Below are 11126 nucleotides of genomic sequence, written 5' to 3' on the forward strand. Positions count from 1 at the left end.
TCTAGACTTCAAAGTGAATTGTGGTTTTGCAAAAATGAAAACTGGAAATCACGAAATAAGCATTTTCAAATTTTGTTGCTTTTTCATGGGTATTTGAAATATTTTGTGAGTTAGTGTTTTGTGAAAATGTTTGTGACTTTTTTTAACTTGCTGATAAATATTATGTTTTCACCAACCATCTAGCTTATATTAACCCACTAGACTTCAAAATGAATAGTGGTATTTGCAAAAATGAAAACTATCTAAAGGTGTCAAAAAACGACTGGAATACACGAAATTCGCATTTTCAAGTTTTCTTGGTTTTTCATGCTTATTTGCATAATTTTGTGAGTTTGAGTTTTGTGAAAATGGTTGTGACTTCGGTGAACTCTTTGATAAATATAAAATTTTCGACAACCATCAAGCTTATATTAATCTTGTAGACTTCAAAATGAATTGTGGTTTTGCAAAAATGAAAACTACCTAAAAGTGTCTAAAATCGTCTGGAAATCACGAATTAAGCATTTTCAAGTTTTGTTGCTTTTTCATGGTTATTTGCATAATTTTGTGAGTTTGAGTTTTGTGAAAAACTATATTAACACACTAGACTTCAAAATGAAATGTGTTTTTATCAAAAATGAGAACCATCTAAAGGTATCAAAAAGCGACTGAAAATCACGAAATTCGTATTTTCAAGATTTGTTGGTTGTTCATGCAATATTTTGTGAGTTAGAGTTTTGTGAAAATTGTTGTGACTTCTGTGAACTCTTTAATAAATATAATGTTTTCATCAACCATCTAGCCTATATTAACCCAGTAGATCTCAAAATGAAATGTGCATTTATCAAAAATGAAAACTGTCTGATAGTGTCAAAAAACGACTGGAAGTTACGAAATAAGCATTTTCAAGTTTTCTTGGTTTTTCATGCTTATTAGTAAAAAATTGTCTGTTTGAGTTTTGTGATAAAGGTTGTGAAATCGGCGAACTTTTTGATAAATGTAATGTTTTCATCAACCATCTAACCTATATTAACCCACTAGACTTCAAAATGAATAGTGGTTTTTGCAAAAATGAAAACTATCTAAAGGTATCAAAAAACGACTGAAAATCACAAAATTCGTATTTTCAAGATTTGTTGGTTGTTCATGCAATACTTTGTGAGTTTTGTGAAAATTATTGTGACTTCTGTGAATTCTTTAATAAATATAATGTTTTCATCAACCATCTAGCCTATATTAACCCAGTAGACTTCAAAATGAAATGTGTATTTATCAAAAATGAAAACTGTCTGATAGTGTCAAAAAACGACTGGAAGTTACGAAATAAGCATTTTCAAGTTTTCTTGGTTTTTCATGCTTATTAGTAAAAAATTGTCTGTTTGAGTTTTGTGATAAAGGTTGTGAAATCGGCGAACTTTTTGATAACTGTAATGTTTTCATCAACCATCTAACCTATATTAACCCACTAGACTTCAAAATGAATAGTGGTTTTTGCAAAAATGAAAACTGTAATGTTTTCATCAACCATCTAACCTATATTAACCCACTAGACTTCAAAATGAATAGTGGTTTTTGCAAAAATGAAAACTATCTAAAGGTATCAAAAAGCGACTGAAAATCACGAAATTCGTAGTTTCAAGATTTGTTGGTTGTTCATGCAATATTTTGTGAGTTAGAGTTTTGTGAAAATTGATGTGACTTCTGTGAACTCTTTAATAAATATAATGTTTTCATCAACCATCTAGCCTATATTAACCCAGTAGATCTCAAAATGAAATGTGCATTTATCAAAAATGAAAACTGTCTGATAGTGTCAAAAAACGACTGGAAGTTACGAAATAAGCATTTTCAAGTTTTCTTGGTTTTTCATGCTTATTTAGTAAAAAATTGTCTGTTTGAGTTTTGTGATAAAGGTTGTGAAATCGGCGAACTTTTTGATAAATGTAATGTTTTCATCAACCATCTAACCTATATTAACCCACTAGACTTCAAAATGAATAGTGGTTTTTGCAAAAATGAAAACTATCTAAAGGTATCAAAAAACGACTGAAAATCACGAAATTCGTATTTTCAAGATTTGTTGGTTGTTCATGCAATATTTTGTGAGTTTTGTGAAAATTATTGTGTCTTCTGTGAATTCTTTAATAAATATAATGTTTTCATCAACCATCTAGCCTATATTAACCCAGTAGACTTCAAAATGAAATGTGTATTTATCAAAAATGAAAACTGTCTGATAGTGTCAAAAAACGACTGGAAGTTACGAAATAAGCATTTTCAAGTTTTCTTGGTTTTTCATGCTTATTAGTAAAAAATTTTCTGTTTGAGTTTTGTGATAAAGGTTGTGAAATCGGCGAACTTTTTGATAACTGTAATGTTTTCATCAACCATCTAACCTATATTAACCCACTAGACTTCAAAATGAATAGTGGTTTTTGCAAAAATGAAAACTATCTAAAGGTATCAAAAAGCGACTGAAAATCACGAAATTCGTAGTTTCAAGATTTGTTAGTTGTTCATGCAATATTTTGTGAGTTAGAGTTTTGTGAAAATTGATGTGACTTCTGTGAACTCTTTAATAAATATAATGTTTTCATCAACTATCTAGCCTATATTAACCCAGTAGACTTCAAAATGAAATGTGTATTTATCAAAAATGAAAACTGTCTGATAGTGTCAAAAAACGACTGGAAGTTACGAAATAAGCATTTTCAAGTTTTCTTGGTTTTTCATGCTTATTAGTAAAAATTTGTGTTTGAGTTTTGTGATAAAGTTTGTGAAATCGGTGAACTCTTTGATAAATATAATGTTTTCATCAACCATCTAGCCTATATTAACCCTCTAGACGTCAAAATGAATAGTGGTTTTTGCAAAAATGAAAGCTGACAGAGGTGGAGCAATAGTAATTATGGATACAGATTACTACAAAGAAAAGATACTGGAGATACTTAATAACCAGACATACTACAAAGAGGAATCCAAACAAACGGAGAAAGCAACAATGAAAAAAATTGTAACATTAATCAATGAATACCAGGACTGTAAAGACAAGGAGAAAGATTATTTATGCAACTCAAGAACCAAAAAAAGCAATTTTTATGGATTATCTAAAATTCATAAAAGCTCGGAAATACAGAGAGCCAGAAATGAACAGAGGAACCATTATATAAGAATACAAAGTCTTGCAGACCTCACAATGAAACCCATAGTTGCAGGGCCCCAAGCACCAATACAGCAACTAAGCCACTTCATAGATGTACTCCTCAAACCTTTTTGCCCACTGATACCAAGCTACATAAGGGATGACATAGACTTCCTTACACACATTCCAAATACGGTTCTGGAAAACACCATACTTGCAAGCTTCGATGTCACAAACTTATACACGAACATACCATACACCCTGGGTCTGGAAGCGATAAAATACTGAGTAGAAAAATACAGGGAACTCATAGATAAACGTTTCAAAACAGACTTTATCACCAAAGCCAACCAATTAATACTTGAAGAGAACACATTCTCATTTAACAAGTCATACCGACAGATAAAAGGGCACGGCTTCCTTTGTCTTTTCCATTGACACTCCTTTCAGATACAGAGGCACACACGCATGAACATACACACACACACTCTCTCCTCCACTGAACAATGATGCCAACTTTTTGAAAAACAACTTTCTTCCAAACAATGCCACCTGGTTTTGCCATTTTTAAAAGGCCAAGAATAAACTTGTCATTGAAAGAACTGACCAGCTATAAACACAATTTTCTTCTTTCCTTCTCTTTCCCATTGACACTCCTTTCAGATACACAGGCACACACACACACCAACACAAAAACCCTCACACATACACTCTCTTTCACTTTTCTCTCTATTCCTCACCCTCTTTTACTATCCTATATATCTCTCTCCACCCCTACATATTCAATAATACTATAAAAAGAGACATCGTCTGGAAGTGAAATCATATTTTGAAGAACCTACAAGAATAGGTGCAAGTGCTATTATTTATAAAACATGTGACATATCAATAAAACTCTGTAAATGTACAACCATCGAGATATCTGAGTACCTTATTATTTTTTCTAATATATATATCTATATCTATATATATATATATTTATGCATACACACACACACACACACACACACACACACACATATATATATATATATATATATATATACATGTATGTATGTATATATGTGTACACGTATGTAAATGTGTCTCTATGAAAATATGTATGCATGTATGGCCCTGTCTATATATATGCACATACTTAAGTGTGTAAATAAGGTATATATTTGTAATTGTAAGTATGTATATGCATATATCTATGTCTGTATGTACGTAAATATATATATATATATATATATATATATATATATATATATATATATATATATATATATATATATATATATATGCATCTATATATGTGGGTATATGTATGTGTATATTATAATATATGTTTGAGTGTCCAGTTATGCTAATCACTAATCATAAATAATTTTTTAAAATGTATATATGTATGTAGGTACATGTATAGGGGCATATATGCCCCTGGCGATCTTTCGGTACTAGTACGCAACAACTTCCGGTCGTTGCGCGCAAGCATACTGATTACATAATCGTATAGTGTGTTTATGTGTTTGAGTTTAGTGGGCCATTCATTTTTTTTCTATTTAATGTTGTCTTTTCATATTTTCAAGTCATTTAAAAACAAACGCACTATACGATAATATAATCAGTATGTGTGCGCACAACGACCGGAAGTTGTTGCGTACTAGTATCGAAAGATCGCCCTGGCTGGTGCTCTGTGGTCAGTGGCTAGACCTCAGAAGGTCTAAAGCCACTGGACGAACATGTGCAGAAAAGCTAGCTATTTATAAGAAACTATCAGCTCAAACAGGGGTTCAGAAAACTGTCAAACGCGACCTTATTCAGATAAGGCGGCGATTGGTTGGGTTGCACCCTGGCGTGAGATAGAATAAGAGAGAAAAATACGCCAATACCAACCAATCAGAGTGGTGGACATATGGTCCAAAGAAGCGGCTGAAGGCTAGCTGTTATCTGCTACGTCCGCATTCTTGTATATATAATAGAGAGAGAGAGAGAGAGAGAGAGAGAGAGAGAGAGAGAGAGAGAGAGAGAGAGAGAGAGGAGAGAGAGAAAGAGAGAGAGAGAAAGAGAGAGAGAGAGAGAGAGAGAGAGAGAGAGAGAGAGAGAGAGAGAGAGAGAGAAGCTTCGCTAAAAATACTTCAATTATAAATTTTATAAACCTGAAATTATTATTGAATACTTTTAAACATATTTTACTAATAATTTCTTAAATCGAAAGGATAATTGATGGTTAAGTAAAAACTTAATTTGTATTTGAAAATTCTTTCACTTTCTTATTTGGATTCCTCTTCGTAAATACAAATACAGCCTGACCAGTTGATATAATTCATCTATGGACCTTTAAATAGACATATAGAAATTCAGGTACTACTAAAGCAGCGCGGATCCGAACGCGCAGTCGCGCGTCCGCGCTAGCTAGTCTTGAGTGGTCGATCTTAACCCTAACCCTATCCCTAACCCTAACCCTAACCCTAACCCTGTCCCTAACCCTAACCCTAACCCTATCCCTAACCCGCGTGTGCAAATGAATACGTGTTTAGGGTTAGGGTTAGGAATAGGGTTAGGGTTAGGATCGACCACTCACGACTAGCTAGCGCGGACGCGCGACTGCGCGTTCGGGTCCGCGCTGCTTTAGTAGTACCGAAATTCATAGAGAGAATGTAAAAATATTTTGCTACCTGTATGCTTACACACACTTGCAACAGTCACATTCTCATGTGCTACCATTTGATCTTTTGCGCCACTGAAAGACACCTCGCCTCTATTAGACCTCTAGTGGGTCGAGTAATCCAATAGATGCACATCTCTTTCAACGTGCCAGCATGTTTCTGCCTGGGCACATATATGTATTGCCCACCATATAGCACACACCAACAGTAAATCTTTGCTTCATATTTTTATATCCCATGTTTTTGACATATATTCATTTGTCTGTTACAATATGTAAAATTTTTCTGCATACACACAAAAAATAACATGTCCAATATCGTTCGATCTCTGTGGCTTTCTCACTAGAAGCGAGGTAGTGTAAAAATTAACACTTCCTTCTCCAAGCCAAGATTCAAAACCGAATCTAAAAATTCTCGGTCATCCAAACCACCACGATCAACAGGCGCAAAAACAGGTTTTCTTTGTCCTGTCAAAAAGTGATTGATCATCTCCCTTTGACCTACGACCTCAGCCATGTCAGGCGAAGTTCAAATGGACAGGAGCTGACCTATTTAAGTACAAACTCTGCTGCAGTATGTCTGTCCTTCTAGCTGCCATGATTATTATAAATACAGTGGTCAACAGACAGAAAAAGGAAAAAGGCCTAGTAAGCAAACGAGAAGGTTCTACGACACAACAGGTTTTGGCGACCGCAGAGACCAGAGCAATGTTTAAAGTTCCATAGTAGACTACTGTCTCAGATGAACTACATACACACACACACACAAACATATTCATTTCTGACATATCATTTCCACAGATGTACCCTGTTTCTATTTCTAGCAACTCGTAACAATTGTCAACATTTTGCATGTAGTGAAGAATTATGTGTACCAAATACAAATTAAGTCTATAAATTATTTTAACTATGAATCGATTTACTCATTTGTTTACTTCAAAGGCATATACATTCCTTTTGCATCTGTTCACCATGATACTCATCTAACCACTACAGTTGAATGCAGATAAGTGTTCAGGTTCTTATACTTGACAGGTCATATACCAAAAGAGACTTATGATGAGATGAAAGAAGTTTATGGTGACAATGTACCATCATATGACGTTGTCAAGCACTAGTATCATAAGTTCAAATGTGGTCAGACATCAGTGGAAACTGCTCCTATTTCTGGACAACCACATTCTGCCATTGATGATGACATCATCCATAAAGTGGAAGCTGCCATTTTGGAGGATTGCCACATAACCCAAGAAGTGAAGATGAGTATAGGGTCTGTGGAAAAAAATCATTCACAACCCTTTGCACATATGGAAATTATCTGCACAAGGGATTCCCCAGATGCTTACACATTTTCAGAAGCAGAAACAAGTCAATTGCTCCCAGGCTCTTTTGGCAATGTGCCAAGAAAACGAGGACTTTTTTGGCAGACTTATTATACAGGATGAAACATGGATTCATCACTATGACCCTGAGACTAAAGTCCAGTCGAAGCAATGGAAGCCTGATAACTCACTACCTCCAAAGAAGGCTCATGTCCAACCCTCAGCAGGCAAGGTGATGCTCAAAGTCTTTTGGGACCAGCATGGAGTAGTGATGATGGATTTTTTGGCAAAGGGCACCATAATTAACAGGATGCCATCAAAGCAGAGAAGCATGGCATGCTGCCCAAAGGAGTCCATCTCCTCGAAAACAACGCCCTAGTTCACAATGTGTATGTTGCCCAGATGAAAGCACACTCCTATGGCTATGAGATCTTTCCTCATCTCTCTTATTCCCCCGACCTCACACCATCTGACTTCCACTTCTTTCCAACCAAGGTATGACATCAGGCACAATTTCAGCAGTTCAACGGAACTTTCTGAACATTTTTCATCAAACAACTGTAAATTCAAGCAACACATGAAAAAATAAAAAAAAAATGACAGGAGAAATCTAAACAAAACATTTAAACATTTCTTTTTGATTAAGTGTTTGCTTTCCTGCTTACTTTATCTTCTTTCTTTTTTTTCTTTTTCCTTGTTACCAGTTATGAAAATTATTGACATCATTTTGTCAAAAAGGAAATACAGGATATTCCTGTTCATACTTAGAATTTATGTGTATCTGTATATTTTTCATTTTGGACCTGAGGAACACCAACATACTGTCGAAATATTGTTCAATTCAATAAACAGTCAGCTTTCTATTATAAATTGTATCACACTCCCTTTTTATTGTGGCTTATTATTATTATCATTACTAATAATGCTTAGTGGTATTTCATCCATTTTTACATTCTGAGTTCAAATTCCGCCGAGGTCAGCTTTGATTTTCATCCTTTTGGGGTTGATAAATTAAATACTGGTAAAACACTGGAGTCCATGTAATTGACCATCCCCCTCCCCCAAATTTCAGGCCTTGTGCCTATAGTAGAAAGGATTATTATTATTACTAATAATGCTTAGCAATATTTCATGCATCTTTACATTCTGAGTTCAAATTCCGCTGAGGTCGACTTTGCCTTTTCATCCTTTTAGGGTCAATGAAATAAGTACCAGTGGAGTACTGGAGTCAATGTAATCCACTTACCTCCTTCACTGAAATTTGCCGAAAGAGGGATGAAAGTGGCAAGAATGGTATGAGAGAACGAGCCTACCCTGAGCTTATGCCTATAGTTGGAAAGAGGAAACAAAAAAAGGCACCTGCCCCAAAAGTTAGGGGACCCATATTTCTTATGGGAGTTTTACATGAGTAGCCCTTGAACCTCTCCTCCCTATTGAGGATTACACATTGTTGATCTTCCTTTGTTTTGTTTTTTTTAATTTCATTACAATTGTTTTCACGCAACTACACACACATTATTTTTGTTTTGTCCTGTGCTGTCCATAATGTTTTTCTTCATGTAAACCCTTGTGGTTAATAAAGAAATCGTTACCACTACTACTACTACTACTTATGTGACAGAGTATCAGAATTGTTAAAGCATCAGAAAAATGCATTTGTTCCATCACTTTCTGTTCTCAGTTCAAATCCTGCTGAGATCATTTTACCTTTCATCCTCCTTGGGTAAATAAAGAACCAGCCTTGTCTAGGGCTGGTGTTTCCAACTAATCCCCTTCATTAAAAAATAGCATGCTTTGGGTCTAAATCAGCAACCATTAAAGGCAGTAAGCTGGCAGAATCCTCAGAGTCCTGGACACAATACTTTGTGCTATTTCTTCAAACTTTCTATGTTCTAAGCTCAATTCCCGATGGAGAATATACCAAACACTGGGGTTGAAGGTATTGACTAAGCTCCTCTTCTCAAAACTGGTGGCCTTGTACTTAAATTGGAAACTATAATTATAATTGTTTGTGTGTTGGTATATAAGATTTGTGCCAGTATTACCTGAAGATGATTAGAGAGGACATCACTTGAAACTTTATGTCAAACAACTCTGCTAAGGTAAGATAAGTAGTTTGAAGAAAAAAACATGTTTTGTTTCTGTTAAATAAAACTGAAGCAACCATAAGTATACTACATTTGATATAACAACATGCAATAATGTTCATTTGTAAGCTATTTATCACAAATAATAGTATCATAGTCATCAACAATATCAAAATCATGAACATCAACAACAACAATGACAGTAGCAGTAGCACCTTACTGATATTTTTTATTTATAGTGAAAGAATTTTATAATTAAGAAGGTTTTGATAACAAAACATGTAAATTCTGTTGTTGTGTGTGTAGTGTACATGGTCTGATCAAAAAGTATCGGGACTCGTGCGATAATAAAAAAAAAAAACGCATATCAATTTGGCATTTAATCTCCTTAGAGCTAGTTCTCTTCTGAAGCCACAAACTTTATCCAACATCATTTCCATTAATGGAAGCATTCCTGGAACTCCTTTTTTAGGATATTGAGCAGCTACCTTATCACATTCTTTTGGATTTCCTCAACATCTTGAAATTTTGTTCCTTGCAAGTGGGATTTGATTTTTGGAAACAGGAAAAAGTCATTGCCATAAACCCATGATCCTTCATCTGTTGTGACCATTTTCAAAAAAGTTTTTGTATTCTTTGACACAATCAAAGAGATCCTGCAAAGCTAAAAACTGATGATCTTTTTGAGATGACCACACTCTACACACTTTATTTTCAAGTACTGCAGAAGTGAGTGAGAATGAGTTCAAGGTCAATCTGTGCCTAGCAGCTTCACTCTGTGTACTATAGCTCTGTTACCATAGCAACATTCCTGATGCTTTTTGATTAGGCCTAGTATGCATGCATGTATGTATACATGTGTGTATGTCTGCTGTTAGGCATTTAAAAAAGCAACATAAAAATAACAACAATAATAACTGATAAAAATAAAACTGATAAAAATAAATAACAAGAAAATCACAAAAATTTGCATAACAAAGCAAACAACCAGCATCAAAAATTAAAATATTAACAACAACAAGACTACATGTATATTTTTGTTTGTTTTTTAATATAATTCAATAAGTACTGAAAATATATTTTAAGAAGAAAAATATATAAAACACACATTTGAATTCATACGTTGATGAGAAATGAACTTGTTACTCATACTAAAAGCTACAGGCAGATGTTGTAAACTGGTTAATATAAAGTTAAAGGGGTAAGAACTATAGGTGTGTGTGTGTGTGTGTGTGTGTGTGTGTGTGTGTGTGTGTGTGTGTGTGTGTGTATTCATGCATACACACCTGCTATTATTGTCAGTAGAACTTGGTCCTTCATATATATATATATATATATATATATATATATATATATATGAAGATAAGCAACAAAAATTCAATAGGTTATAGCAGTACGTACATTTCGTACAAGCTCCATTTATTCATGTAGTGAGAACACCACATAGAATGTACAATGAAAATGTACTCCTCAGCTGCATAATGGAATTTCATTTTAGAAAGTCATTTTGAAGATGTTTGCAAAAAACAAGAGTAAGAGAAGAAAACATACCATCTTGACTATGCTGCTGTTCAACAGACTAGTGAATCAAACAAGAATTTAAATTCTAATTGGAGGGATAGTAGTAATTTCAAATTTAGAGGAAGATAGATTAAGTAGTGATGGACAGCAGGTTAGGGGTAAATCAAGCATGAGGGGAAAAAAAAGGAAATGGAAGGACAATACCCTAAGGAGTGGTAAGAATTTGGAAAAAATTTAAGGTAAGGGAATTAAGGTCAAGGTATTAAAGAAATATATCTATTCTACAGTATAAATAGAATAATACAATGAAACACTAAATTACTAAGTTTAAAACTATAGGGAACAATAATAATTAGAACAAGATAAACATATCTAGTTAAAATAAGATATACATTAATGTGGGTAGTATTATTTATGAGTAAAAC

At 34.1% G+C, this 11126-nt stretch overlaps 1 protein-coding gene across 1 annotated transcript; it reads left to right on the forward strand.

The window, feature by feature from the left end:
• Nucleotides 1-2854: 2854 nt before the first annotated feature.
• On the forward strand, nucleotides 2855-3409 carry LOC149131651 (uncharacterized). Its single transcript, XM_089338666.1, has one exon. It carries the CDS (start codon nucleotides 2855-2857, stop codon nucleotides 3407-3409), a length of 555 nt encoding a protein of 184 aa, XP_089194792.1.
• Nucleotides 3410-11126: the final 7717 nt, after the last annotated feature.

Source organism: Octopus bimaculoides, chromosome 20 (assembly GCF_046866305.1).
Source record: "Octopus bimaculoides isolate indiv1 chromosome 20, ASM4686630v1, whole genome shotgun sequence".
Lineage (NCBI taxonomy): Eukaryota > Metazoa > Mollusca > Cephalopoda > Octopoda > Octopodidae > Octopus > Octopus bimaculoides.

Bases quoted from the DNA above. Each gene is read 5' to 3' on its own strand.
- LOC149131651 (XM_089338666.1), top strand. From the start codon at position 2,855: ATGAAAGCTGACAGAGGTGGAGCAATAGTAATTATGGATACAGATTAC.